At 54.7% G+C, this 27,378-nt stretch overlaps 10 protein-coding genes across 10 annotated transcripts; 5 read left to right on the top strand and 5 right to left on the bottom strand.

Annotated features, from left to right (window-relative positions):
* Positions 1 to 1,194: 1,194 nt before the first annotated feature.
* On the bottom strand, positions 1,195 to 1,637 carry GUITHDRAFT_116174 (hypothetical protein; the record flags this gene model as incomplete). Its single annotated transcript, XM_005824621.1, has 2 exons — positions 1,195 to 1,371; positions 1,569 to 1,637. The coding sequence occupies 2 exons, from the start codon at positions 1,635 to 1,637 to the stop codon at positions 1,195 to 1,197; spliced, it is 246 nt and encodes an 81-aa protein (XP_005824678.1).
* A 1,806-nt stretch (positions 1,638 to 3,443) lies between these two features.
* Positions 3,444 to 4,201, top strand: GUITHDRAFT_116173 (hypothetical protein; the record flags this gene model as incomplete). Its single annotated transcript, XM_005824620.1, has 3 exons — positions 3,444 to 3,860; positions 3,923 to 3,958; positions 4,022 to 4,201. The coding sequence occupies 3 exons, from the start codon at positions 3,444 to 3,446 to the stop codon at positions 4,199 to 4,201; spliced, it is 633 nt and encodes a 210-aa protein (XP_005824677.1).
* A 2,488-nt stretch (positions 4,202 to 6,689) lies between these two features.
* Positions 6,690 to 7,574, top strand: GUITHDRAFT_116172 (hypothetical protein; the record flags this gene model as incomplete). The annotated part of the gene is made up of 3 exons (XM_005824619.1): positions 6,690 to 7,214; positions 7,278 to 7,443; positions 7,540 to 7,574. 3 exons carry the CDS (start codon positions 6,690 to 6,692, stop codon positions 7,572 to 7,574), a joined length of 726 nt encoding a protein of 241 aa, XP_005824676.1.
* A 32-nt stretch (positions 7,575 to 7,606) lies between these two features.
* Positions 7,607 to 9,515, bottom strand: GUITHDRAFT_116171 (hypothetical protein; the record flags this gene model as incomplete). Its single annotated transcript, XM_005824618.1, has 12 exons — positions 7,607 to 7,685; positions 7,740 to 7,798; positions 7,849 to 8,399; positions 8,452 to 8,497; positions 8,546 to 8,662; positions 8,714 to 8,782; positions 8,860 to 8,901; positions 8,955 to 9,038; positions 9,091 to 9,162; positions 9,225 to 9,251; positions 9,301 to 9,402; positions 9,459 to 9,515. 12 exons carry the CDS (start codon positions 9,513 to 9,515, stop codon positions 7,607 to 7,609), a joined length of 1,305 nt encoding a protein of 434 aa, XP_005824675.1.
* A 1,015-nt stretch (positions 9,516 to 10,530) lies between these two features.
* On the bottom strand, positions 10,531 to 12,289 carry GUITHDRAFT_116170 (hypothetical protein; the record flags this gene model as incomplete). The annotated part of the gene is made up of 13 exons (XM_005824617.1): positions 10,531 to 10,559; positions 10,622 to 10,703; positions 10,758 to 10,914; positions 10,962 to 11,024; positions 11,078 to 11,172; positions 11,244 to 11,300; positions 11,447 to 11,503; positions 11,552 to 11,617; positions 11,674 to 11,782; positions 11,823 to 11,894; positions 11,952 to 12,041; positions 12,093 to 12,201; positions 12,241 to 12,289. The coding sequence occupies 13 exons, from the start codon at positions 12,287 to 12,289 to the stop codon at positions 10,531 to 10,533; spliced, it is 1,035 nt and encodes a 344-aa protein (XP_005824674.1).
* A 1,573-nt stretch (positions 12,290 to 13,862) lies between these two features.
* On the top strand, positions 13,863 to 14,679 carry GUITHDRAFT_116169 (hypothetical protein; the record flags this gene model as incomplete). Its single annotated transcript, XM_005824616.1, has 3 exons — positions 13,863 to 13,924; positions 14,268 to 14,357; positions 14,409 to 14,679. 3 exons carry the CDS (start codon positions 13,863 to 13,865, stop codon positions 14,677 to 14,679), a joined length of 423 nt encoding a protein of 140 aa, XP_005824673.1.
* An 818-nt stretch (positions 14,680 to 15,497) lies between these two features.
* On the bottom strand, positions 15,498 to 16,207 carry GUITHDRAFT_77877 (hypothetical protein; the record flags this gene model as incomplete). The annotated part of the gene is made up of 2 exons (XM_005824615.1): positions 15,498 to 15,541; positions 15,607 to 16,207. Coding segments are annotated over 2 exons (645 nt in total), but the record flags the coding sequence as incomplete, so codon positions are not given.
* A 2,550-nt stretch (positions 16,208 to 18,757) lies between these two features.
* On the top strand, positions 18,758 to 20,379 carry GUITHDRAFT_41323 (hypothetical protein; the record flags this gene model as incomplete). The annotated part of the gene is made up of 2 exons (XM_005824614.1): positions 18,758 to 19,602; positions 19,656 to 20,379. Coding segments are annotated over 2 exons (1,569 nt in total), but the record flags the coding sequence as incomplete, so codon positions are not given.
* A 628-nt stretch (positions 20,380 to 21,007) lies between these two features.
* GUITHDRAFT_165418 (hypothetical protein) lies at positions 21,008 to 22,010 on the bottom strand (the record flags this gene model as incomplete). The annotated part of the gene is made up of 2 exons (XM_005824613.1): positions 21,008 to 21,301; positions 21,360 to 22,010. The coding sequence occupies 2 exons, from the start codon at positions 22,008 to 22,010 to the stop codon at positions 21,254 to 21,256; spliced, it is 699 nt and encodes a 232-aa protein (XP_005824670.1). The 3' UTR covers positions 21,008 to 21,253.
* A 1,217-nt stretch (positions 22,011 to 23,227) lies between these two features.
* Positions 23,228 to 27,377, top strand: GUITHDRAFT_165417 (hypothetical protein; the record flags this gene model as incomplete). Its single annotated transcript, XM_005824612.1, has 4 exons — positions 23,228 to 24,301; positions 24,533 to 25,242; positions 25,395 to 27,011; positions 27,135 to 27,377. 4 exons carry the CDS (start codon positions 23,228 to 23,230, stop codon positions 27,172 to 27,174), a joined length of 3,441 nt encoding a protein of 1,146 aa, XP_005824669.1. The 3' UTR covers positions 27,175 to 27,377.
* Between the last annotated feature and the right edge of the window lies 1 nt (position 27,378).

The raw sequence follows: 27,378 nt of genomic DNA, 5'->3' as shown, positions 1-27,378 counted from the left end.
TCCCCTCCCCTCCCTCCTTCCCTCTTCTCTTACTTCCACTGTTCCTCGCCTCTGACTGGCTCTTGCTGCTAGTTCGCGAGCTCCAGAGGGAGGAAGACGAAATGTTGGGTCAGATGCACAGCATGGACAAGCAAAAAGAGATGCTGAAGCAAGAGGTGAGGAGAAGGCCTGACAAATCCTCCTCCTCCTCCCTCCTCCCTCCTCCCTTCTTGTTCCCTCCTCCCTCCTTCCTCTCCATTTCTCGCCTCTCCAGTGACTCCCTCATTCTCCTTCCTCCCTGATCTTGTTCACATCACAACGTATCCTCACCCACCCTCGTCGTTCGTCTTAGTCATTTCCGCAGATTTATTCTCTTCACAAGATGGTGAAGAGGTACCAAGCTCTTGATCAGGTACCCAACTTCTCCCCCATCACCCTCCAGTGTCCTTTGCACCTTCCCTTCCTCTTTCCCATCTCCCTCAATCCGTCGCTCCCTCCTCCTCCTCTCCTCCTCTCCTCCTCTCCTGCTCTTCTCCTCTCCTGCTCTCCTGCTCCCCTCCTCCTTCCCCTTTTCTCCTCCACTCCTCCTTTGCTCTGCTCCTCTCCCCTCTCCAGCTTCCTCTTATTCATCCTGTCCTCTCCTCCTCTCCTTCTCTGTGCTTCACGTCCCTCCTTTCGCTGTCTCTGACAGAGGGTCCAGGGCAAGTACGAACCCAAAGATGCTGCTGAGGTCGACGAGGGTCTCAGCCGGGCCATGGAGCGACAGTCGACCCTCCGACAGGTGGGTGTTCGGAAGAGGAAGCGGGAGTTGGAGGGAGAGATGGGGAAAGGGGGGAGGGAGGGAGGGAGGAGGGAGGGAGGGAGGAGGGACTGAAGGGAGGACAGATCATGGCGCAGCTCTCTGCTGCAGACGGCCGGCTCGCCTCCTCTCTCGAGGTCTACTTCAGCGACATGTGAAAGAGGAGGAAGACATAGCGCATGTGAAGGATTGGAAGCAACTCCCATCATGCAGGAAGCAGGAGGTCTACGTTTGACCTCCACCTCCGCTCGTGCATGTACAGTAGCTCGTGTTTGATAAGTTGTCCAGAGAAAGATCTTTACAGAGTGGAAACAACCCTTCCTCCACCACCACCACCACATCCTCCTCCTCCTCCTCGCTTCCTCATGAAAGAATTCAAGAATATCAACAACACTCAGCTGCCTTCATTGCCTTCTTTAGTGGTGAGCCTTCTTGCCGTCGACATTCCACAGCTGCGGCATCATCCACACCACGTTGGTTCCCATGTCACCCTCAGAGTTGCCGGAGTTGTCGGCCCACTTAGCGAGCATGTAGGTGTGTGTCTTGGGGTCCAACAGGGACGGCGACTTCTTGTGCTCCCACAGACTCTGAAGCTGCCGAGCCAAGTCAGCTACAGGTAGGCAATGGCTGTGACAAGGAGGAGGAGGCAGGTGATGCGAGTCGTGATCTGGGGGAAGATGCGGTGATGGTAAACGAGCACACGCAGGGGGAGGACACGAGCCGAGGACAGGAACGGTTGCTGAGATTGAACAGAAACATCAGGGAGAAACATAGGAGCTTGTTACATCACACCGCTCGGAACTGACTGTTGATTTTCAACACATGCAAACGCACAGTGTGCCGGATAGACAACCATCATGAGCACCACAGCTTAACTTTCCAGCATCATATATCACCACCACCACCACCGCCGCCGCCACCATCGTTGATTGTTTTCTCATCGTTCATTGTTCCATAAAGATCATATTCATCTCCACCGTCATCACGGCATTCAATCCAACGATCATCACTGTGAGGACAACCCAACTATGTTGGTACTGGATAACCTTCCCCTCGCACACTCTGCTCTCCTGCTCTCCTGCTCACACGACTCACCATGGCGATTGTTGGCTCTTGTGCGAAGGGTCACCACCCCGCCTCAGATCACCACACCGGCCGGCCGGGTCCGGGGCCCATTTGTTTTTTGGGCCGCGCCGCCGCCGCAGCTCACTGAGTCAGGGCGGCGGCCTGGGCAGGCTGAGCCCGGGCCAGGCTCCGCTGGCACTGAGCGGTGGCGGCACTGAGCTGAGCGGCAGCCCGCTGGGCCGGGCCCGGGCACTGCGGCAGCCGGCACCGCCGGGGCCAAGTTCCCCCGGCTGCGGCGGCGTGTTGGCACTGACTCGGAGCCCGGCGGCCCGGCCCCGGCCCGGCCTGCCAGCCTGGCCGTCACGTCAAAAAATAACTTTTCAACTTGGACGGAGGCTCCGGGATACCGTGGTACCGTGCCGTGCCAATACGTTTGTACCGTAGACTACGGAGAGACGGAACTGACGGACCGTGCAGGTCCGAGGCCGACTAAACCTAACTAAACCAGCGCTAAACCCCCCTAAACGTGACCTCGGAGAGTTTTAACCGCCTCCTTCACTTGCCAGTCGCTCCTTTAAAACCCGACTTTTAAAACAGCCGGTCGCTTTACCCCTACTATCAGTCATCATGCCCACCCACCCACCCCCCTGACCCGGCAGTCACTGAGTGGTCCCAGTCAGATTGATAACTGGCAGGGCCCTACCACCCCACCCGGTGTCGCCGTACTTGTATATCTTCACTGTTACTACACGCCGTGGCATCGCCAGTCTGGCAGGGCTGCACAGCGGCACACAGATAACCAACTATGTCCCCCATGGTGTCCGATCTTCTAAGTGCTCTCCAATCTCTGAGGGCGGAGCCCTTGTGTAGTCGATTTGCCGTAATGCCATCGCAGAGCTTGCAGCCTCACCGGACGAGGCCCTTCCGCGGGACATTGGTCGAAAATAGCGCAGTACCCCACCCACCCCTGCAGCCTCCCCAAATTGTACCCCAGTGATCACTGATGTTGGACCCCTACCCCTGTCTCACCACACCGAAAAGGTACCGGGCGCTCCCTGCTGGTCAAAGAGAACTTTCTGACCCCACCCCCTATTGTGTAGAATGTGGGTCAAGGGGGGGTAGAGGATGGCTCGGAAGGTTACTCGCCCCCTTCAAGTTCAGGGGCAAGGATCGGGGGCATAAAGGGGGCAGGTAGCAATCCGATGACGAGCAAGAGGAAGGGAGCGAAGAGAGACGAGGAGGCACAGTGAGGAAGATACCAGAGGCAGGGAAGGAGTGAAGGAGGCAGGCAGGCAGGCAGGCAGGCAGCAGAGCATCACAAAGGAAATGATCCCGAGAGAGAAAGAAACTGAAAGGAAAGGAGCGAGTGAAGGAGAGCGATGTTAAGAAAGAGACTGGTAGAGAGGAAACGCAAAGATAGCCTTTTATGCGTGATGAATGAATGTTTGCAATATCATCGTTCTGCGCATGGCTGACCAGCCTTTCTCAGGATTGTTGTCAATCTACAAATACTCGTAGCTAATTTAGCTTCATCGACTTTATCTCCTTTCTCCGCCCTCACAACAGCATGTCGGTCAAATTTGTTCCTACACAACCCAGCATGAAGAGCATGAAGAGCATGAAGAGCATGAAGAGTCTCAAGCAACCGAAGCTATGCAGGAGAGACTTCCTCAAGCTGAAGAATATGTTTGATGAGCTCGACACGGACAAGAACGGATCCCTAGACTCGGGCGAGTTTGCTGTCTTCATCCGCAAGATGGGCATCATGGTATCCCATGAGAGCATTGATAAGAATCACGACGGCGTCATCGACTTCAAGGAGATGCTTCAGTTCGTATATCCTGATGCAAGCCCCTCGGCCATTCAGAGCATCTGCCGGGAGCACGAAGCTGACGACAAAGACCAGGACAGTTCGTCCAGCGATAGTCTTCTTCAATCGCAGCTCGACGAGATCAAACAGCTCTTTGAGTTTCACGCGCGCGGCGAGAGGACCATCACGCGGAAGGGACTGATCAAGGTGCGGTCCTCGCAGCTAGCTCCTCCTCAGCGTGCCTCGTGGCGGCTCACGACCTGATGCAGGCGATGGTGTTCCCCGGAGGATACACCGAAGAAGAGGTGAGCAGCGCTGCTGCGCCATGCTCTCTGCTTGTCACGGGGGTTGACGAGGACGGTGCGCAGGTGGTGAAGATCTTGGAGGAGTTCGATGCGGACGGGGACGGGGAGCTGAGCTTGGAGGAGTACACGGAGATGATGAAGATAGCGTACAAGATCTGCAACAAGTGCATGTGCACGAGGTCACTTAGCATTGGTCATTGCCCGGACTGTCAACGGCAGAAAATTGGAACTAACGGACTGTGAGGAACTCAAAGCCTCAGTGAGGCACTGCAGTAGCGCACAGGCTGAGGTCGTGTACACGATGGAGAGTTCAAGGTTCGGAGCCACGGAATTGTATATTAATTGTCTGTTTCATGTTATCATAGTAAGATCTGAATACTGTTATTTTTGCCACTGAGTCATGAATAATGTTACTAGCATCACAAATTGCCGCGTTGCCGGGCCGGGCCGCGCCGGCCGCACACCCGGTGACCGCCGCCGTCGGCGTGTGCCACAGTGCCGGCCGGCGGCGGCACGGGGGGCAGTACGGAGTACGGTACCGTACTACTGAGCGGCTGCCGCGGCCGGGCGCGGCGGCCGCGCGGCGCCGAAGGCCTGGCAGGCTGCCCAGTGCCGCCGGACTCGGTCCCGGATCACGCGGCAGCACTGCGCCGGGCCATGTGATCCGATCATCGCCGTTCGACTTACTAAGTTACAAGTTAGTGTAGTACGAGGCCGCCGGTCGGATCATCGCGGCGGCTCGGCCGGATGGCCGGGCAGACTCGCCCGCGGCGCCGCCGCCCCACCGTGACTGAGAGCCGCCGGGCCAGCCTGGCACTGCAGGCCGGCGCCGGCGCGGCCGGCCGCTGGCAGCGGCCCCCGACGTGGCTCTGATCATCGGATCGGACTCCTACTGGCGATCCGATGATTCAATATCGGCGTGACGGCGAACTTGGTGACTCGTCCCGGTCACTGGCACTCAGTGACTTTCAACTTTGCCAAGTTGAGTGAAAACTTCCGAAGTTCTTCAAGTTGACTCGGGAACTGAACTGAGGAAACTTTACTCAAAGTTGACTAAAGATATGACTTCCGGAAGTCACTGAACCCCTGGCCGCAGTTTTGTGCAAGTCACAATCACGAATTTAACCAAAGTTGAGTAAAACATGGTAGGAAGCACGCTCGATTGATTTACTCAACATTGAGTAAATATAATAATGCCGGGAATAGCGATTTATCTAGTCATCAGAGTGGGGATCAAAGAGGACTCAACTAAAAATACCCCTCCTATCCTCTCCGCAGGACCTGCCATGACGGTGAACCCACCCCTGTTCCACCTCTGTTTCGATATTCGTAACTACCCTCGACAAGCCTCACCTTCTTTTGAAGCCATCACAAGGCTTGTTTTTTGCAGCTACACCCATCACACGTCAGATGGCTTCTCCTGTACCCCTCCTTTGCACTACCCCCTTCATACACACCCGTCCTTTCCACTAGTACCTCTGACAAATATAAAAAGTCACAGCGAACCTTTTTCTTGTCCACTTTCGGCCTGCTAAGACTACCCACCCCTCCGTCCTCACCGCACAGCCCACCCACCGTACCCGACTCAATTGACACATGGAGAGACGCCGGGTAGGAGGGGTGCAGAGAACCAACAATTATTCTTCAACTATGGGGGTAGTACCCCACCCCCTCAATTCAAAGGGCTGGACGGGGATGACTGACTGTCATGACGGTCATCCGGGCCAGTACCACCTACAGCAGGCCGCGCATCAAGGACCACTACCCCACACACCGTCACATCACTACCCCACCCATACCTCATACTACAATCATCCCACCCCACCTGGCACTCTCATCACCCACGGAATCGGAACCGCGTCTGAGCGCAGGCAGTGAGGCCAAAAATTGGATCAACGTGTCGATCCAACTTAACTTACATGTGCGACCCCTGGTACCCCCTACCCCTACCCCTATTTCACCACTGTCACCTGTTGTAGTGTACCCCTGGTGTCACCGTAAGGAAATTCCGAGTACCACCCCAACCCCCCCCAACATACCGGGGGCCCTCTGAAAGTTACATTTTTAAAAGTTCTCTGTCTGAGTACCCCTACCTACCTCAGAGGAAGGATTTCCCGCTACCCTACCCTAGACTTTGAGTAGGAAAGGAGGGTAGAGAGAGGTCACAAGGACCGGGACCGGAAGGGGTACCTGGTACGTTTTCTACCCCACCCACCCCACCCCCATGCTCGGAAATGCCACCCAGGATGTTGACTTTGCGACCACCCCTATCAGCCCCAACTCGAGGAGTTCCGGTCAATCTCTGAGGTACTTCATGGTCTCATTAGGGGGTGGGGGTGATGTACCCCACCCTCAATTTGGGGTCCGTACTCGGGGTATCACTTATTTATCGTCAGTTCACCTCCAAAAGTGAGATAAAACTGCAAGTTGTTGGGGGAGGATGCGGCAAGAGAAGGATGCGGCAAGAGAAGGACGGGAGGGATTCAGCTAGAGCAGACCCTCGGCAATGAGTCTCGGGGTGAATGGTAGAGCATTTAGACGGTTATGCAGTTAGACGGTTATGCCCAGTCAAAGAGGCTTCTCAGTACATTCTTTTTTCCTCTCTCTCTCTATGAGGACATCAACAAAACTTTTTCACAGATCGCTGACCATGCTTTCTCAGGCTTTCTCTCATACTCTCAACTAGTTAGCTTCATCGTTATCACTTCGTTCCTCCGTCCTCTCAGATAGCATGTCGGCCAAATCTCCTTCAACATCCACCACAAGCAAGAGGAAGCACCTGAAACTGAACAGGAAGGATTTTCTCAAGGTAAAGCAATTGTTTGATGAGCTCGACACGGACAAGAACGGATCCCTAGACTCGAGCGAGTTTGCCGTCTTCGTCCGCATGATGGGCATAATGGTAGCGCACGACAACATGGACAGAAACAACGATGGAAGAATAGACTTCAAGGAGATGCTTCAGTTCGTGTATCCTGGCGCAAGCCCCTCTGCCATTCAGAGCTTCCTAAGGGAGCAAGCGGGTGAAAGCAAGGACTCACGTAGCACACCCAGCGTCGTTCTGCTCAAGTCGCAGCTCGACGAGATCAAGCAGCTATTCGAGTTGCATTCGCGGGGGGGCAGGACGATATCACGGGAAGCTCTGATCGAGGTGCAGTCCTCTCCCAGGAGCAATCGCTCCTCCTCCATGTTTCTCGTGGCGGCTCACGACCTGATGCAGGCGATGGTGTTCCCCGGAGGATACACCGAAGAAGAGGTGAGCAGCGCTGCTGCGCCATGCTCTCTCCTTGTCACGGGGGTTGACGAGGACGGTGCGCAGGTGGTGAAGATCTTGGAGGAGTTCGATGCGGACGGGGACGGGGAGCTGAGCTTGGAGGAGTACACGGAGATGATGAAGATAGCGTACAAGATCTGCAACAAGTGCATGTGCACGCGGGCCGAGAGCTCGGGTACCTGCAAAGAATGTCGGAGTTTTGGGACGCAAGGTACAAGTGGGTAGGGGAAACTGGATGGAGCGGCTGTGCCGCACAGGGAGAGATTTGTAGATAGTTGTTGTGTCATGTTATTTTTGTTGTTAGTAGACAATGTTGTCACCACCATCCCAGCCACGAGCTGATATAGACTGAGTCCCTATGCTGTCACATCGTTTCAGTGCAAAACGCTCCACTCGCCCCTATCCTCTCGTCCGCGATCCTGCCTCCGGTATCCACCATGACTAGAGCTCTCGCTGCGTCCAATCTCCGTCAGATGCAGTGCGGACAACATTTGGTATCGCGTGTACCGTTTGCGGGATCTCCCATCGTCATAAGTCGAACGACGATCTTCTTTTCGCTCGTCGCGCTGAACAGGAAACGTCACTCCTTGTCTTGTGATCGCAACACCTCTAGCACCATATCCCTCGTTGACTCCCTTGGCCGATCTCTTGCAATGTCTCTAGCCGTATCCCTCGGGATATCTCTAGACGTATCCCTCAGGATATCTCTAGACGTATCCCTCGGGATATCTCTCTGACTGTCTCTGGTTGACTCCCTAGGGAACTCCCTCGGCATCTCTCTGTAGGAATCCCTCCTGGAGCCATCCCTTTGTATGTCTCTAGATGTATCCTTGGGGATATCTCTCGAGATCTCTCGAGAAGAGGCCCTCGAGTCCCTCGGCAAATCTTTGGACGACTCCCTCGGGGAGGAGTACAACCGTGTGACGCTCTGGGCCTGAAGGATCTGGTCAGCGCGGCAGGCGCACACGTTCTCTCCCAACCTCGTCCCGAGAGGAGGAGACGTCTCGTCCATGGGAGATGCTGCTGTGCTCGTAATAGCGCTCGAGCATCCGATGGAGTTGCTTCCTGCTCGCAGGGTTAGTCGTTCTCTGACAATCCGCTTTTTCTTCCTCCTCCATCCGCACCTCTCCTCGTTGGCAGAGCGCAGATCCGCAATCAGTGACTCCCCTTCGACATAATTTTAGGAGATGTAAGATAGGACCATACCAATCTTGCACACTTTCATCAGAGCGTTTGTCAACTTCTCTTTGAAGTTGTTGAGTCATCTATGGAGGCAAAAGTCATGGAAGAGAGATGAGGAGATAGGAAAAAACCGTCTCTAAGTCCGACTTCTGGTTAGCTACATCTGTCGATTCCTGGGTGATCCAATCATTTGTGATTGAGACTTCCCTGATGTAAACCTTTCTCGCTTTCTTGATTTCTTCTTTCATCTGACAGTACCTCAGAAACAGAGGAACAGCGAAAGAACCGTCTCGACGAACCTGAGAGATCTCCTTTAGCAAGGTGGCTTTCGTCTCGGCATGCATTTCGCTCTTCTTGAGTCCTGCTAACTACATGCAGCCCTCACATCACATGGATTGCGAACACTTTGAAAGACAGACGACAGTGCGCTGTTTTCATTCTCTACCTTGGCTTCCACAGCAACCCTCTGTTGCTTCAAGTCATCCAACTGCCAAAACAGCGACAATGTGAGCGAAGTGAGAGACGCGAGAGATACCGGACCTGCTGTCTAAGATCTCTGATCTTCATCCTCGCCTGCGTCAGCGGACTATCTGCCTTGGGTTCTTCCACTGGGTTGGCCTGAGGCTGCAACGCCGAGTCAGCGCTCCCTCCTGAAGCCGTCAAGACCGAGAGAGACCGTGGGAGGAGGAGCCTCGTTCGCCTGCAGCTCCTCATTCCTCCTCTTCCGAGAGAACAGCTGCTTCGTTTGCTGCAGCACCGCCCCGTCATGCCCTTAACTAGCATCCAGGGGAGGAGACGTGTTCAGATCACCTGGCTCTGGTCAGCAGCTGGCTGCGCCTGCTGGAGGAAGAGGGTCACCATGGCATCGTAGAGAAGCACAGGCTACCGGTGGCTGATTGGAGCGATTGGACAGCATGGATCTCAGATCCTTGACGTGAGGGGTAGACGATAGGGTTGCCCGCAGGTCCGTAGGCCTTGCTGACCTAGCCTAAGAATGCAGAGGAGTGATGAAAGGTCAATCAGCATGCAGCAAGTCAACTCCACCTTCTCCATCCTGTTGATGCCTGTGATCGTGACTTCGTAACCTCCTCCTTTTCCCATGCCGAACCTGCAACCCACGCATGATTGTGTGAATGAGATAGTGATTGCTCATGATCTCCAGCGCATCAATTGCTTTCCATGGCCAAACCCTCTCATAGTTGTGCATGCTGGTTTGAAGGACGGAGCATTCGCTTGCAAACTGTCCTGGGCCTTCCTTTACGATAGGAGCGCATCTAGTTGACTAGCTGAGGAAACGCAGGGAAATGCAGGGAAACGCAGGGAAGAGGAGGGTGAGAAGAAGTAGAGGAGGCGGGTCATGGGAGAAGAAATCGATCTCTACATTCTGATCATAATCTGACTGCTCTTTCATCCTCCTACTCCTCCTCCCTCCTCCAATCTCTTCCTCCCTCCTTCCCGCCATTCCTCTCTCAGGGCCCTCATCCCCACCCTGAATCGTGTATTGTCACCAGTATCTGCCCGGCCAGTATTGCCCGGCCCGGCGGCCAGTACCGTACGGTATTGTCACACTGCCAGGCTGTTGTCACGGCAGTGTCACAGGCCGCCGTCGCCGGGCTCAGTGGACCCGGCAGCCCGGACCGAGTCTCCGAGGCTGACTCGGCGGCGAGCGTACCGGGCCCCGGGGAGCCCCGGCGGACGGTGCCCGGCTCGGGCCCACTTGGCAAGGAACCGCCGGTTTGAACTTCGGAACTGAATCCGAACTCGCCCGGAGCCTTCACTGTCACAGAGCGAGGGTCTCGGACTGACCGGAGCGCCGCGGCCGCGGGCCGCGACTGGGCCCGCGGCGGCGGGCGGCGGCGGGGCTGCCCTGGGAAGCTCCCAGTGTTCACAGCCAAGTCTATCGTGGCAGTTGAACGATTTAATACTGTGTGAAGCCGCCGAGTTGTACTATGATGAGTCGCTGCCAGCCTTGACTCAGTCCGACTTGGAGCGTTAGGAGTCAGACGATCACTCGCAGGTGCTGATCGACTGCAGCTCGGCGGCGGGCGAGCAGGGGAGAGCTGGGAAGATGTCATGATCACTAGCCTCAACAGAAACCCGGTCGTGATGATCTTCCTCAGGTATCGATGACGAGCTCCAGTCCAGCTGTGAAGCTTCAAGGAAGCAAGCTCAGCTCAGGTCGAGTTCAGCGGCTTCTTCAGGTCTACCTGTCAGGATCTCACGAGGCCCCGTCCGCCTCTTGGCCACTATCGCGCTTCCCCTCTGCAGATTCTCTGGTGTCCTTGAAGCCTGTCGCTCACAGTCTACGTCAGCACCAGCTGATGTCACTGCTGTCAAAGTCACCGGGACTTTGAGGTTTGACTCGCTCCTCGGTGACTCCACTAGCGCTGCTCCGCTCCTCGCCCTCAGCCTCTCGTTCCCGTCCTTGCTCGTGCCTGGTTTGCGTTTAGCCGGGGGCTGAGCAGGATGATGCCCCGTCTTCTCAGGAGGCTGCATGATCCTGGGCAGCATTAGACGTCGAGGGCGAGCTAGTCAGGCGGCTTCTACCGTCCTGCCCGTCTCAACTTCTGCATCCCCGCATGGTCGATATGCCTCCCATCCTCCAACATCCTGCGGGCTCAGGGTGACTCGAGCGGCTCTCGATGGAGGTGGGGGATAGGGACCTCAGGAGCGACTCCCTGCTGTCAGACAGCGACCTAAGCTGCTGTACCTCCCGCAGCGCTTGCTCGAGCTCGACCGAGTTGTCTTCTTGCACTCTCTGTAGCAAACAAGTCGGGATGCCTTAGTTGGTGGCTGTGCGCCTTGCCGGGCAAATGGCAACTCACTCACATGGCTAGAAATCATTTCTTGTCTTTCACATTCCAAGTTCTGGATCTTCTCCACCAGCTGCAGGCGAGTCAGCGTGCTTCATGGCAGCATTCAAACCATTCCTGCTTCTTCTCTTTTCCAAACATGTCGTAAGCTTTGTCCAACGCTACTGTCACCGCCTTCCGTCCTCTAGTCACATTGGGAGTAGGCAAGCAGCAAAGAACCGTCTGCATCTCGTTTTCTAGTTCTTCCAACGCCTCGTTCAAATCGTTGACCTCTGCCTGCTAGGAGCTCAGAGCACGGGCCTTGCCTTTTCTTCACCTCGTCACCTTATACAGCAACATCTCCTGCGCCTCTTGCTTGGCTTTGTACAACTCCGTTCTGACCTTCTCCAGCTGACGTCATGAAAGAGTGAACGACTGGACACACTTCAGTAACTCGGGCAAGCCACCTGATCCTCGAGGAATTTGATCCTCTGGAACAAGATCTCCTGAGCCTGCAAGGGGACGATGACAAACTCAAACAGGAAGACGAGGGAGCAGAGCAACCTCGTTGTGGCTCTGAGAAAAGAGAGTGAGACAGACAACAACGACAACAAACCTCTTCCTACAGACCTGCTGCATCTCGTGCATCATCGTCAGGCCGTTCTCGTAGAGCTGAGATTTCATGGATCTGCAAGCAGCAGGTAGATGATGAGCAATTGGGTGAGGCTCAGAGGAAGCATCTAACAGTTCGCGCTGAAGATCCGACTTCTCTCTGTCGAAGGTGCTTGTCATATCGCGGATTTCTGACTCCAGCGATGATATTCTTGTCTCCTTGCTGGTTACATGCGCTCTCATCAGCTCCATCTCGCAGTCGCAGCAAACTTACATGTCGATCTCCTCCTGCAGCTCCTTTGATCGTTGAAGCTCACTCTTGAGTGCGTTCACCAGCTCCTTCGCAGTCTCACTCTCATGCTTTTCCGAATCCATGTCGGCAGCTGCGCACACAGATCAGCCTTTGTACTGCAGGAATCTACTCGTTGTTGAGTTGTTGAGAACGATGAGCAAGATTTCAGCAAACTTCATTCCTTCTCATTCAACAACTGACATGCTTCACGCTACCAACAGGCCACCGAAGTCGAAACAGACACGCGTGCATAATCACACGTATCACAACAGCTCTAAACTCTCTTTCGCTAAACTCCCTTTCTGCCATTCTACCCGTCCAACTCCAGGATGCTGCTGGATCAGTGACAGGCATCTCCTGCTATTGACAATTATCCCAATCCTGTCACTTCCGTTGCTCAATGCTGCTCTCACTTTGTTCAGTGCTGCTTTCCTCCTCTAACTGCATCTGCTGCTCTCATCTCAGTCCTCTCACGGCATCTGCGCGGCTTGCACCTCAGTCTCAGTCGTCGTCTGTTGCCCCCCAGACAGCAGGGCTCCTTACTGAACTATGTCACTGAACTATTTCCTGATTCTTTCGTGATCCTGTCAGCCTGCCGGCGTCACAGTGCGTCTCCTGCCTCGGATCAGGACTTGAGGGTTGTTCAATCTTGATCACTGTTCTGTAAGAGAAGTCACTGTCACGATCATCTTCATCGTAGCTCATCCCATTTTCACGCCATTGCATGATTCCCAACTGATCGCTGATTTCGCATGCCTGGGGTCTCATATAAAACAGGCCCTAGCTACCGTTCATATCTTTGAGAAAAGATATTGAAGGCTGCCCTTTTCTTTGTCTATTAGGCCTCGGTCAGTTACTTCTGTCTTCTCCTTTCTGCTAAGTAGTAATCCTGAGGTTGGCCTGCTCTTTGACATGCGCCGCACGGTACGAAATACTCTCAGAGTAGCCTCGCCGTCGGACCCGGTCGGACCGGGTCGGAGGCCCGGACCCTCACTGCCGACTTAACTTTGAGCTCAGCCACGGTGACTCAGGTGAGGCCCTGAGTCTACTTTACTCAAAGTTAAGTTAAAAATTCAAGTACTCACAGAGTACCGTACGGTACGGCCGGGCGAGTTCACTTGAACTGAATCCCGGCCGCTACCCGGTTCAGTGCCACGGTGATTGAGGCCCGGCCCGGTCGGCCACCGGGACAATGATCGGATGGGGAACTGAGAATCATAGTAGCCTGGGAGTTAAACGCCTAGCCGGGCCCCGGCCCCGGGCCGGGTGGGGGGGCCCGGGGGTACTACGGTAGGGCCGGGGCCGGGGGGCTCCGTGTACGGTAGACTCGATGACTATGTAAGTGAGGAGTCCGATCGTTTGACTATGGCGGGGGGCCCACGACACTGAAATTGGCGGGGCTGGTGCTGGCGCTCATGGCGGCGGTGATGGTGAAAGAGAGCAGATGCGATGCCGCTTAGTATAGTGACATGCGGCTCCCAGTGTAATGTCCGATCACCGTCATCACGGGCGTCGTTGAGCTGCAGGGGTACTGCACTGCCCTTGACCTTGGCGGCGCAGTGCGGCAGGTCAAAGAAATCCCTGCAGGATTGTTCTCCGGCTTGGCTGCCTTGACAGGCCGGTCAACCTGTTATTCATATTGTTCTCAAAAGCTCCGATCGGAGTGCTTTCGGTAACAGCAGCATGCTTGGATTCAAGTTCAAGCTGACTGAGTTGGATCTCTCACACAACAATCCCACAAGTGAGCCCAGGATGGGCCAGCTGAACTCTCTAGTTTCCCTCAACATACAACGAACTGATGATGGTATCAGAAGGTGACTTCGCAGGTTTGCAGTCATTGAAGAACCTCGACATCTCGGGCAATTACATCGAGTCCATCCCTCCTCATGTGTTTGACTAAGTCGTTGGTCTCGTCTACTTCAACCTTTCCTTCAACCGCATTGCTTCTCTGGACGAGAGCTCTTTTCCCAACTTCATGAATCTGACGGTCTTGGATTTGTCCAATAATGCGCTCACAACAATTTACAATGGAGCCTCCAATGTCTCAGCCTCTACCATCAACATCACAAACAACAACATCTCCTGTATCAGTTACGATGCATTTTCCATTGTCAGTGCAGGCAATCTACCTCGCAGGCATTCCTCTCATATTTCTAGACGCATCGTGGATGGGCAAGGTGCAGGACAGTATGCTGTCCGCTTATCCAACATCTCGAACTTGCGCACCAGGAGAAATCTTACCTTGCAGTGAGCCTGCAATGCTGGGTTGTATCCTGCGTTCGATGGTGTTCTGTGCAGATGTCAACCTTGTCCTCCAGGAATGTACAAGGACATGCATGGAGAGTACAACTGTACCATGTGCGCCACGACTCCATGTGAGATCGGACAGTGCAGGCCACAATGCAACTCCACGGCTGATAGCGTCTGTGCCAACTGCACGAACAAGCTGGAAGGACCCACAGTCTACGTCTCGTCGGGATATCCTTATGATCAGAACGACTGTGCCTGGGACGGCAATGCCGGACTCATGTTGTCCATGGACAGCGCACGCGCCATCTCTTGGGTGTAAAGTTTCATTTCCATGAGCCTCCCTGTAACGATCTGTTTCCTTGTAAGATCTGTTTTCATTCCTGTCCTTGTCGTTGTTTTGCGCGGCATGCTCTGTCCCTCCCCACAGAGTGCCAATCTGCACGAAACGCTATCGCTGCAGGTTAGGTCAGATAAATTCGCTCTTCTTGGTTCCTCTATCGTCTCGTCTCATGACATCCGGGATGCTATTGTTTATTTTCATGATTGACTAGTTTGCATGTTATAGAAAGGCGAAGATGGAAATTCGAACAGGGTGGACTGAGTCTTGGAGGACTTCTTTGGTTTGTCGCTGATGATTGGCTGTGCCATGTCAAAGTGCACCAGGATTTCTCCTTGGAATCCCACAAGATCCTTGTGCTGAGTAGGATCAGAAAGCACTGCCTGACACAGCTCTTCCATGTTTGCAAGCTCTTCTTTCGTGAACCTGATGTAGAGCGAGAGACATTCCACCTCAACTTCCATGTGGTTTGCATGATCAGGGCAGAAACGGATCCCGTCTCCACCCGGAACGTAGAGGTACATGAGGTACATGGAGTGCTTGCAGTAGCAGCACATGACACGCTTGTCCACCCTATCGCTCTGCTCGGGGGAACCTCGCGAACTTCGGGTGATTCTCTGTATCTTGACTCCCCTCTCTTCGGCTACTTTGATCACGGCTTGCTGCCACCGGATGAGAGTGACGAGAGCTTGAGCACTGTACACGCTGACGTTGAAGAAGCTCGAATCGTTGAAGAGGAACTTCTCCAGGTTGAGGACCGACTCCCGTCCGATCCCTCGATGGCTTTCCAGGGAGCTAAATCCGTAAGGGATCCACTCGGGCAGAGCAAAGTTTACAGCTTCGCCTGCACACGGGCCGTGTGAGCACGCTTCAAGTTTGCACACCGCTCTAGCACAGATCTCTGCTTACCGACATTGAAGCCATGGCTGAAACCTGAGTGATAAGATCTTGGCATGGTTATGACGAACTCACCGGGCCTTTGCACTAACTCGTAGACAGGTATGCCAGCGTCTAACAGGAGGTTCGGAGAGATCATAGACAGCTTCTGGTATAACCGACAAGACAGGTCATCCTTTTGTTCGAATAGGCTCTTGGCCAGCTTCTCCAACTTCTGAGCTTCGTGGCCTGGGACCCCATACCAGGTCTTGGCCGATCCCTTGTGCATGTAGTTGAGAGAGTAGAGGGCGTTGTCTTCAATGTGCCAACCGAACATGGAGAAAGCATGCCCCACATAGAGCATCGGAAGGTTTACTCCGCAGATGTCAGGATCACCCGAGCTTCGTATCATTCCCAGCAAGGAATCGTTTGAGAACTTCTCAAGGTTCCACTTTCCCGCATCCTCGCTACACGCAGTCCCTGTCAAATCTGATCCGTACAAGAAGGCACAAGAGTTGGTCCTGCAGACATGTTCCCAGAATATCCTGTTGGCATCCTTGGATTCATCAGCGAAGACATTTCTTCTTCCTGACGCCTCCTCCTCGAACTTGTCCAACGTGAAATGTTTGCTCATGTGCTCAACCTTGAACTCGAAAGCCACACCCCAACTGTCATTCAGCTGCCGAGCGAAATTATCGATCTTTACAAACGGTCCGATCAGTGATATGCTTGTGACTTACAGGTAAGACGGTCTTCTTTTGAACGGTCTGGCGTCGAACGCAGAAGAGACGGTCTGAGTTCTCAAACACACCAAAGCAGGGAGCAAACATCGGCTTCCATGTGCATGGAGGAATGATCTTCACGACTCCGTACCTGCAACAAAGGTCAGGGGCCGGTTAGACAAACCTCATGCGGGTCGCCGAACATTGGGAGGATCGGTTTTTTCGTTAGGAAAATAGACATCTAGTATCTAACGTCCACAAAGAGCAGAACCATCCACTCACGGCATTCAACCACATCAAGAAACAAAGCAAACAGCAAGCAAACAAACCAACATCCATTTCAGGGGGTGTACTTGGATGCCTCGGATTGAATCTTAGAGATGTAAGACAGCGGGTCCTTGAATTCATCTTCTGTAGGATGGAATTCCTTTGCTCGAGGAAGGGAGAATCGAACCCGTTGCTTCTCATCACCCGCACATATCTCAGGTGACTTGCACTTCTTCTTGCGGAGCTTGTCATCGTTTTCTTGTTCAAACCTGCGGATGCGCTCCAGATCCTTTGAAGGAGAATCAGGAGACAAGCCATACAATGTCTTACTAAAACCTTTCGAAGTTCGCGATCCATCTCTTATGACTTTCCAACACGCCCTGACACCTGCATTGTGTATATGACTGTCAAGTGCAATTGTGAAACCTGATCATCAACCAGGCTATTCGAAATAGCATCAGCGATCCCATTCTCAATAATCGACAAAGCATGCTTGAGCGCTACATTGGATCTACTATTCTTGGGGATGCTTTGCATGGCAAAAAATGGTTCTTTGCAGGATCCCAAGTCCAGTAGCACCTTCTTCAAATGAAATAGCACGAAAACAGGAGCCGGAACTTGCTTCACACGATGCAATTTCACGAAGCCTTTGCAGTCTCTATCACATCTAGCATCCTCTCTGCCTCCTCTGCCTCTCTCCTCTCCCTGTCGTCTGCTTCCATTCCCCGCCCTCCTCCCCCCCTTCCATCCCCCTTGCATTCCTACCAAAAGTTTGCACTGCTCCATGCTTTCTACCCCTACCCCGATTTGTTTACCCCACCTCCACCCTCCAAACCATGTACCCCAAAGATTTTATATAACCCCTACCTTTTCGTTGATCACCCTTCATTGAAATTTAGTACCCCTTAAATTTAGCTATTTATATACCCCATTTCACCTCCATTGTGGTGGCTATTTCCATGTACACCCCTCCATAATATGTCACTACCCTAGTATCTCGACATAGACCCCCTAAAAGTTCCCCACACACTTTACAATTTGGTGGGGATGATGAAGCTATGACCAGCCTACCCTACCCTCTGGATGGACCCCCCCCCGGTTTGTACCCTGGTAATCCTGCCCCCCTACAACAATCCTAGGACTTCAGGACTAGGAAGCTACTATAGGACAATATCAAAGGGGTAGCACTGTATATTTTAAGGGGTCAAAAGTGAAAAAAGAGGGTGGGTACTACAAACTAAGATAGGGTGGGTGGGGTTACACCGGTCGCTGTTGACAGAATACGATTGAGATGGTGACCGGTAGGACCCTCTCAAGGGGTGGGTTGGGTCATGTATTAATGGGGGTGGTACTAACCTACCAGAGGCAGGGGGGGGTACCTGAAACCGATAACGCCGGGCCCCGGCACGGGCCCGGAGGTTCAAAGGTCATCGGGGACTGAGGCTGAAAACTGACCTGAGGCAAGCCTGGAAATTGGAGGGTATAGAACCCCTCCATACTCGCTGGAAAGGACCCCACCTGGAACATATAAGGTGGATACCCCACCCCACCCCCTCGACACGTGCTCCCTCCCCAATCTTTCTTTCGTTCCAGCTTGTACGTTTGAGCCATCAGGGTAGGGTACTTGTACAACCCCTAATTTGAATGGTAATTTGTGGGGTCTGTGGGGGTAGAGGGTACTAAAGATGTACATTGAATGTGGGGTACTCGCCCGCAGGGTGATTTATGGTCAATAAAAAAACTTTGTCCCTATCATGGCGATGAAGAGATCGGGGTTGATGGGAGGGAGAGGAGAGGGAGGGGAGGGAGAGGAAGGGGAAGAGACAGATACACGGTGGGAAGGATCTACATGAGGAGTTCTAGGGGATCAGAGAAGCGAACGACACGAAACAGGAAGACTTTTTGGGTGCAGGTAGGTAGAAAAGGTACGAGGGAGGATGAAAAAGAGTAGAGTAGCATTGAGAATAGAAACAGGATTGCCGAGGTTAAGTTCAAAAGAAAGAAAATTCCCTCTTATACTGCAAGGATATGGTGGCGGCGGGAGAGCGGGGGTCAGAGACGGAGCAACGATACCATGACGGAGGAAACAGCGTCGGCTGACTTTTCTTGCTGTTTGTTCAGGTTCGTTTTGGAAACGCTATCACACACAAGAAGCTCTCGGTGCTGCAATGACGAGGCAAAGTCACGGGATTCGGCCGTTTGCGGGCATATTACATGACCTTCGTTCTCGTGCGCCTTTCTACCTCTCGGATTGGGTAGACGGGCTCAAGGAAAACATAACGATCCTCGCTCCTTCCACGTACATCTTCTTTGCCAGCATCATCCCCGCCCTCACCTTCGGTGAGCAATTGGACGATTATACAGAGGGGGCCCTCAACGGCGTTCATGTGATCCTGGCAACGGCTGTCTGCGGGGCGATCCAGTCGATCCTGGGCGGCCAGCCGTTGCTCATCGTGGGAGTGGCGGAGCCGATTGTACTCGTCTATGGCTACATGTACAAGATCGCAAAGACTGCAAATATCCCCTTCGTACCATGGGCATCAGCGACTCTGTTCTGGGTCGCGATCATGCTGGCAGGGTTGGCCGCGATCAACTCTTGCTCCTACATCAACCATTTTTCACGCTTCTCGGGAGAACTGTTCGGTCTACTCATTGCCACTCTGTTCTTCCAAGAAGCGATCAAAGGGCTCTACTCCGAATTTCACCCGCTGGGTTCCGTTGTCCACAGCAGCAGCAGCATGCAGACAGAGTCGCGGATCTGGTTAATGTTCAATGGCTCCTTCTCCATCGTCCTCGCTGGAGGCCTGCTCTTCACTTCGCTTGCCAGCATCTCGATGCGGCATACTGTCTACTTCCGACGAGTGCTCCGGCATTTTATCTCGGACTATGGCACCGCTCTGGCCGTGCTGCTCTGGACTCTCGTCTCCTACATCCCTAAGGGAGTCCCGGACGGGATCCCCCGACGCCTCCTGATCCCCAACGCGCTCGACGGATCTCCCAACTACACTGTGCTGAGTCGCATGCAAGAGCTGGAAGGATGGTAAACCCTCTGACTGTCTAGCAGCGTTGACGTTGTACTCACATGGAGCTCAGGCACTGGGCGGCGGCTCTGATCCCGGCGGTCATCATCGCGGTCCTCTTCTTCTTCGATCACAACGTCAGCAGCCAGCTGGCTCAGAATGTCATGGACCTCAAGAAGCCTCCTGCGTACCACTGGGACTTCTTGCTACTGGCCATCATGACTCTGATCTGCGGTCTCCTCGGCATCCCCCCGGTCAACGGGGTCATCCCCCAAGCCCCCATGCACGCGCGGGCCAACCGGAAGTGGTTCAAGGAGAAGCACGTGGAGAAAGGGACGGCGGGGCAACCGGGCGAGGAGAAGATTCACTTGAGGGCGGAGATAGTGGAGAACAGGGTGTCAAACCTGATCCAGTCTATCCTCTGCGGGATCTGCCTCCCACTGACCTTCATTATCCAAAAGATACCCCGCTCTGTCCTCTGGGGGTTCTTTGCCTTCATGGCCATCGAGGGGCTGCCGGGCAACCAGTTTTTCGAGAGGCTCCTCCTCTTCCTGACTGACAGGAAGCAAGTCTTCCGCCTGCGCTCGGGGCATCACCCTTCCTTCCTGGACAAGGTGCCGATGAAGACGATCCAGAAGTTCACCTTGATGCAGCTGGTGTTCCTCCTCATCTGCTACGGGATCACGTGGGCTGGCATCGCCGGCATCTCGTTCCCTCTCTTCATCATGATCATCGTCCCTGCCCGCCAGAAGCTGTTCCCGAAGTTCTTCCGCGACGAGGACCTGCAGCATCTGGACCCTCTGGACCTTGACGCGAAGGTGGCAGACATCGAGACTACTGCGCAGGAGGAGAAGGAGCTTGAGGTGGCGGAGAAGAAGGAAGGCAAGAGCTACGAGCTGCTCCAGGGCCAGTCCCACCACAACCTTCCCGATGACAAGCCATTGGGGGGGCTCAACGGGCGCGACCTTCCAGGTTTCCCTCCTTCCTCATCATCATTGTCGCAACTTTCTCAGACTCTTGTTTGCAGACCTGGAGGACCGGTCTTACAGCCCCTCAGTCGAAGATGCTCCCGTCGACATGGACGCTATCAGTGTCCGCAGTGGGTTATCGCTGGACGATCCTCCTGCTGAAGCCAAGGTCTGCTGGACGTGTTGCTGCCCTCAGCTGATGCTTCCCACCAGGGTATACGGAGGGACGAGGCGGCTGGCCATGACGCTGCTTGAAAGAACCTCGCTCTTGCCCTTTCACCTTCACTTGTCCTTGTCATTGTTTCCTCTCTCCTCCTCCTCCACCACCACCACCTCCTCTTCCTGCTTATTCATTGGTGCGCATCCCTCGCTCGCCCGCTCGGAACCCCCTATGCACACAACATCCATAGTAGATGGTGATAACATGGATTTGTATTCTAATAATGTTTCCAAGTTTCAGGATGCAAGTTTGTGATATAAATCTCCGATGCATCTTCAAGTCATGAGAGTATCATCCCACAACTCGTACTGAAGGGAGGAGCTGAAGACGGTCCATCCTACAATTCTTCTATCCCATAAACCACAGTCCTGTCAAACGCCAACAAACAAGTCCAACTAACTGATGCCGATAGGTTCCCCCTCGTTACAACCCACCCGTCCCTATGATCTGATCTCATACCTCTGCAAGAGCACAACCGCAAGTTCATTGCTCATCAACGTCTGCTCGCTGTTGAGGAAGACCTGTATGAAACTGCAAACCGATCGATCAGATCAAACGAACGCAGACGCAATCATGTATGTCAACTTACCATGTAGTCCAGCGCTGGCAGAGCCTTCGCCGCCTCCTCATCCAGTTTTCCAATGGCTCTCTGTGCGTTTCTCACGCTCCTAGCTCTCTTTGATGCTACCAACAACTTGTAGTAGTGATCCATGTACGGATCGTACGTAGGGTTGTTATACCTCCTGACGATACCCGACAACAAGTCCTCCTCCGACTCCCTCTCGGAGGGCCGCCTGTCATGCCTGTACCCGAAGCCGCTTCCTTCCTTCACAGGTGCCACTCCACGACGATACGGCCACCATTCTCCATCTGCATACTCGGCGCTGTGATCATTGCTGAAGTCCATTCTCTGCGTGCGCCGGCCCATGACCCATCGCGCTGGGTTCACGATGGTACGAACTCCTGCCCCTTTCCCACTCCATACGTAGGAGGAGGTAGGGTCGAAGAAGGATCCTTCAGGGACTGCTCTGCCATCCTTCACATCCTTTCTCCTCCATTCACTCACCACCTCGGGAGGTATCGTACCATGCACACCCCACGTCTCCTCCCCAACAACTCCTTCCGCGTGATCTCCGCTGGCAGCTTCATCCTCATGGTCGTTGCTGGAGCCCTCTACTCTCACCACCAGCATCGCCAGCATCGCCAGCATCATAACCCGCAATGCTGCTGCCTTCGCCATTTTTTCCAAGAGCCGCCGGACTCCGGTTATCCAACTTCCCGGTACACTGTGAAACCCTCTTCCCCACTAAGATCCACTGACCCACCGCATGTTGGACCACTACCCCCCTTCTTCCCACTCAACTTCGTAAGTCAGGGGGTTACCAGATCCCTAGGTCCAAGAGTACCCCACCCTCTCGATTCACCCCTCTGATGGCTGTAACCCCTTGTTTTCTAGTGTAGAGTACCCCTACTTTGATGGATATCTGACTACCAGCTACAGGTAAGTACCGTGCACACTCTAGGACCCCACCCCTCATCCTTAACCCCCATTTTCCTTTTCCTGAAGGGGTACTCCCACGGCTTGTATGATCATGCGGGACAAAGAGGTACCCTACCGAAGCAGTGAAAAACAGGGGGTAGGGGTACATCTGGTACTCCTGAGGGGTTTATAGGTTGGACTTGGGGGAAAGAGGGGGTGTGTGGGGTAGGGAGGGATGTAGTTGAAGGGGTAGGGTAGTAGAATATGATATTGAAATGGGGGTACTTGAAGGATTTAGCAGGGGTCCGTAGTCACGGATCTTGTTGTGGTGGTGTACACCTATTCACGAGAATTGGTGGGTGGGGTGGTTGAGTAGGACTAGAGGGGTAGGGTCTTGGAAGGATCTCTGTGGAGATCGGGGGACACTTAAAGAGAGAGCGGGCAATGCGCGCAGAAGAAGAAGGGGAGGAGGGAAAGAGAGAGGAGGAGGAGAAGGTAGAAGACAGGGGATGTGACATAGGGTCAAGTACAGGATAGGAGAGAATGTTGGTCAAGCACAAGCTGAGGGAAGCAGAGGAGAGGATTGTGTTGAGATTGTTGAGATGATTTTCAAGGACAGGGAATGGTGGTGGGATCAGGGAAGGGGCGGATGATGCAGTGCCGAAGATCGAAAGCGTCTACCGATCTTCTTATCTCTTGTAGTGCTGAGCATGGTTTAGTGGGTGCGAAGCACCAGAGCATTGTGATGTAGCCCTTGAGGCACTTAGCATGCCAACACCGTTAGCGCAAACATCGCGATGCGATACATGCCGACATGCTGGCTTCCGTTATGCTGTTGTAAGCAGGAAGCGCTCCCCTCATCCTCAATGTTCTGTATTCTTCAAATCTCATCTTGTTGAGCAAGCGCTTGTCCTCTGATCTCCGGTCGTACTGACCCTGCCCCCCTGCCAGCAGACCGTCGGATCTTGTGGCCGAAGATGCAAGGAGCAGACGGCAGCAGGGTGGCGATCATCGGGTCAGGGATCTCAGGGCTGGCGGCAGCATGGTTGATGCAGAAGTCAGGGTGGAAGGTGACCTTGTATGAGGCGGAGGACTACTTCGGAGGGCACACGCTCACAGACGAGACGATCCCGGGAGTTCCTGTGGACCTTGGCTTCCAGGTGTTCAACAGGACGACGTACGGGCACTTCGAGCAGTTCCTGGAGGCTCTGGGAGTAGACAGTGAGGAGAGCGACATGAGCTTCGCCCTGTCTGTGGACGACGGGAAGGTCGAGTGGGGTAGCCACAACCTGTCTACCATCTTCGCGCAGCGTCGCAACTTAGTCAGCCCCAAGTTCCTGCTCATGATCCGAGACGTGCTGCGGTTCGGGAAGGAGGCGCCCAAGGTGCTGGTGGAGGAGCAGTACGCGGACATGACGCTGGGAGAGTACCTGAAGAAGGAGGGGTACAGTGAAGGGTTCACCTACTGGTACCTCCTCCCGATGTGTGCAGCGGTATGGAGCGTGAGCAACAAGCAGTGCATGGAGTTCTCGATCCGAGTGATGATCCGCTTCTGGGTGAACCATCACCTCCTCGAGCTCATCGAGAGGCCCAAGTGGAGGGTCGTCAAGGACAGGAGCAGGAGCTACGTCAGGAAGGTCGTGGAGATCCTTCAGGACGCTCGCAGCAGCTGTGCCGTCCGGTCGGTCGTGCGCAAGGGGGACAAGGTGGAGGTGCGTGACGAGCAGGGGAAGTGTGAGGAGTTCGACCACGTGATCTTCGCCACCCACTCGGACGTGACGATGAAGATCTTGGGAGGAGACATCAGCAAGGAGGAGGAAGCGATTCTCAAGGGCATCCCCTATGCTGAGAACGACGTCTACCTCCACCGAGACCCCAGCCTGATGCCGAGGGAGAGGAAAGTGTGGGCCTCCTGGAACTGCCTGGATATGACGGAGCTCAACAAGGATGCTCCTTCCGACCGCGCCGTGTGCGTGAGCTACTGGGTCAACTCGCTACAGCGTCTGCCTGAGGGGACCGGCGATCTGTTTGTGACTCTGAACCCTCCTCATGTAAGTTCTCTACTACCTCCCCTCCTCTTTCTTCGTCTCTTCTTCTCTTCTCTTTCCTGCCTCAACCTCCAAACCGCCCCAAGCCACCTCCCCCCCCCCCCCCCCCTTTCCTTCTCCCGTCTCGCACATTTCTTGCTCCTGCTCCTGCTCCTGCTCCTGCTCCTGCTCCTGCTCCTGCTCCTGCTTCTTTCCCCCTCTTCTTTTCGCTGCTTCCCTCACGATGTTGTACAGGCCCCAGCAGAGGAAAAGACCGTGAAGCATCTCAAGCTCTCGCACCCCGTCTTCTCCGGCGCCTCCAAGAAGTCGCAGGAGACGCTCGACAAGATCCAGGGCGTGAAGAGGACATGGTTCTGCGGAGCCTGGTGCGGGTACGGCTTCCACGAGGATGGCATGAAGTCTGCGGTCAACGTGGTGGAGAAGATGGGCGGAATGATCCCTTGGGTCCCTCGACCCACATCTCCCTACATGCCCCTCCTCACCCGCTTCGTCTGCTCCTCCGTCCACAGGTTCGCGGGCAGGGCGATCAAGCGCGGTTCCCTTAGGCTGATCATGCCCAACGGGACGGAGGTGGTGTACGGGAACCCCGAGCAGAAGTACGTGGAGGAGGAGGGAGGGGACGAGAAGAAGGGGAGGAGGGAGGTGTACCACTCGCGCGTGAGGGTCTTCGACTGCAAGTTCTTTCACCGGATCGCTAAGGATACAGACATCGGGCTGGGCGAGAGCTACATGAACGGAGAGTTCGAGCCCGACGACCTGACCAACTTCCTAAACGTCCTCACGCAGAACGTCGAAGAGTTCAACTCGCTGCAGAAGAGCCTCGGGGTCCTCAACTGGATCGGCACTCAGGTGCAGACGATGGCGCATATGGCCAGGGCCAACACGGTGGAGGGTTCGCTCAAGAACATCAACGAGCACTATGACCTTGGCAACGACATGTACAGGTGAGGAGGAGGAGGAGGAAGGAGAGTAGGAGGAGGAAGAGGAGGAAGTAGTGAAGGTCGTGGAGAAGGTGAGCGGGGAAGGTAGAGAACGTAGAGGAGGACAGGGCAAGGAATGCTGTAACTGCAAGGAGGCTGACGGAGGGATTTGACAGGCTCTTCCTCGACGAGACCTGGATGTACTCCTCCGGCGTCTTCAACAGCCCACAGGACACCCTCTACCAGTCCCAGCTCAACAAGCTGGACCTGATCCTCGACAAGCTGGAACTCAACTCGGGCCATCACATCTTCGAGATCGGCTGCGGCTGGGGAGGTTTCGCAATCAGGGCGGTGGAGCGCTTCGGGTGCAGGGTAACGGGGATCACGATCAGTGAGGAACAGTTCAGCTACGCCACGGCCAAGGTGGAGGAGCGGGGCATGAGCGACAGGATCACCATCCTCTTCTGCGACTACCGCAAGCTGCCGGCCGAGCTGCTGGGGAAGTTTGACAGGCTGGTATCGATCGAGATGATCGAGGCGGTGGGGCACGAGAACCTCGGGGAGTACTTCGGAGTGATCGAGCAGCTGCTGGTGCCGGGAGGCAAGGCCGTCATCCAGGCCATCACATACAAGGACGAGCACTACATGGAGTACTGCCGCTGCTCTGACTTCATCCGCCGCCATATCTTCCCTGGGGGCCACCTGCCGTCCATGGGGGCGATGCTGGGGGCGACGAGGAACTCTTCGCTCTTCTGCCAGCATGTGGAAGACATCGGCCTGCACTATGCGCGGACCCTCAAGATGTGGCACGAGAACTGGACGGGGGCGGAGGACAAGATCAAGAAGCTGGGGTACTCGGACGAGTTCTACAGGAAGTGGAGGTTCTACTTCAGCTACTGCGAAGCTGGTTTCCAGCTGCAGTTCATTCACAACTACCAGATCGTGTGGTGCAAGTCGCCTGTCTCGCTGGCCAGGACCAGCCGCGCCGCCGCCTCCTCCTCCTCCCCCTTCTCGTTCTCTGCCCTGGACACCAACACGATGAGCATGGTGTGGTGCTTCGTGGCAGGGTTCGCAGGGGGCAAGTACATCAACACCCTTTGGTTGGTTCCTATCATGTCCGTCTTGTTTCTCCTCCTCTCTCTTTCCTGTGGCTTCTTCTCCTCCATGGCGGCTGGGCGGATCTACACGGACCTCGACGATGCGAAGCAGCGGCAGTGGGCGAGGAGCGTGGTGTCTGGGGTGTACAGCCTCTTGACTGTCCTCCTCCTCCTCGTCGGGTTCTTTGTCTCGAGCTTCAGCAACCCCTTCAGGAGCGACGCAGGGCAGGTCTGCAACCTCCTCCTCAGCATGACCTGCGGCTTCAGCATCTGGTCCCTCTTTGACGGCATCAAGAACCGGGCCAACGTCCGCTCCTCTGCCAGGTCGGGCGTTGCTGGCAGCACCATCGCCCTGTGCTGCGGCGTCATCTGCCTAGCCAAGCAGCTGCTGGTCCCCTACATCTGCCTCACCCTCCTCTCTGAAGTCCACTCCCTCCTCATGCACGCCCTCGACATCGCGCAGCTCGCCCTCCTCTCCTCTCCCTTGCTCGAGAAGCTCCACTGGGGATCGCTCGGTCTGTTCAGGATCGCAGGGCACGCGCTGCTCACAGTCAAGGTGTACTCGGATCGCGGGAGCTTCCCCAACAGCCTCCTCTTCCTCGTCGCTCTCAGCGGCATGCTGGTACTCAACGGGCTCAACCTTCGACTCCTTGTCGACCTTGTGCTTCATCCCATCGGCCATCGTCTTGCTAGAAGGTCAGTCGCTTCCCTCCTCCTCTGCCTCCCTGTACCTCTCGCAACCTCCCTCCTCCCTAGCCCTGCTTCTCTACACGCAGCACGTTTCTCTGTTACTCTTCTGACTCCTGATCTCCTCTCCAGCGCTCCTCCTGAAACTGCTCGAAAAGTCAAGAACGAGTAGGCGGTCAAGTATAGAGGGTCTCAGTTTTCCTGTTGTTTCATTGGGTACAAGTACAGTAAAGCTTTCAAAGCACATCGACAGTTCCTCTCTGTGTCCTACTTTCTTGCTCATCTTGCTGTGTAGAATCCGCTGGACGAGCTTCGCGGGACGCTCACCGGCGGGTTGCTCACTAGCGGGTTGCTCACTAGCGGTTTGCTCCGCGTG

This window comes from Guillardia theta (assembly GCF_000315625.1).
Source record: "Guillardia theta CCMP2712 unplaced genomic scaffold GUITHscaffold_92, whole genome shotgun sequence".
NCBI classification, from domain to species: domain Eukaryota; class Cryptophyceae; order Pyrenomonadales; family Geminigeraceae; genus Guillardia; species Guillardia theta.
Note: the sequence above shows the minus strand (reverse complement) of the source record. Positions and strands in the feature narration are given on the sequence as shown.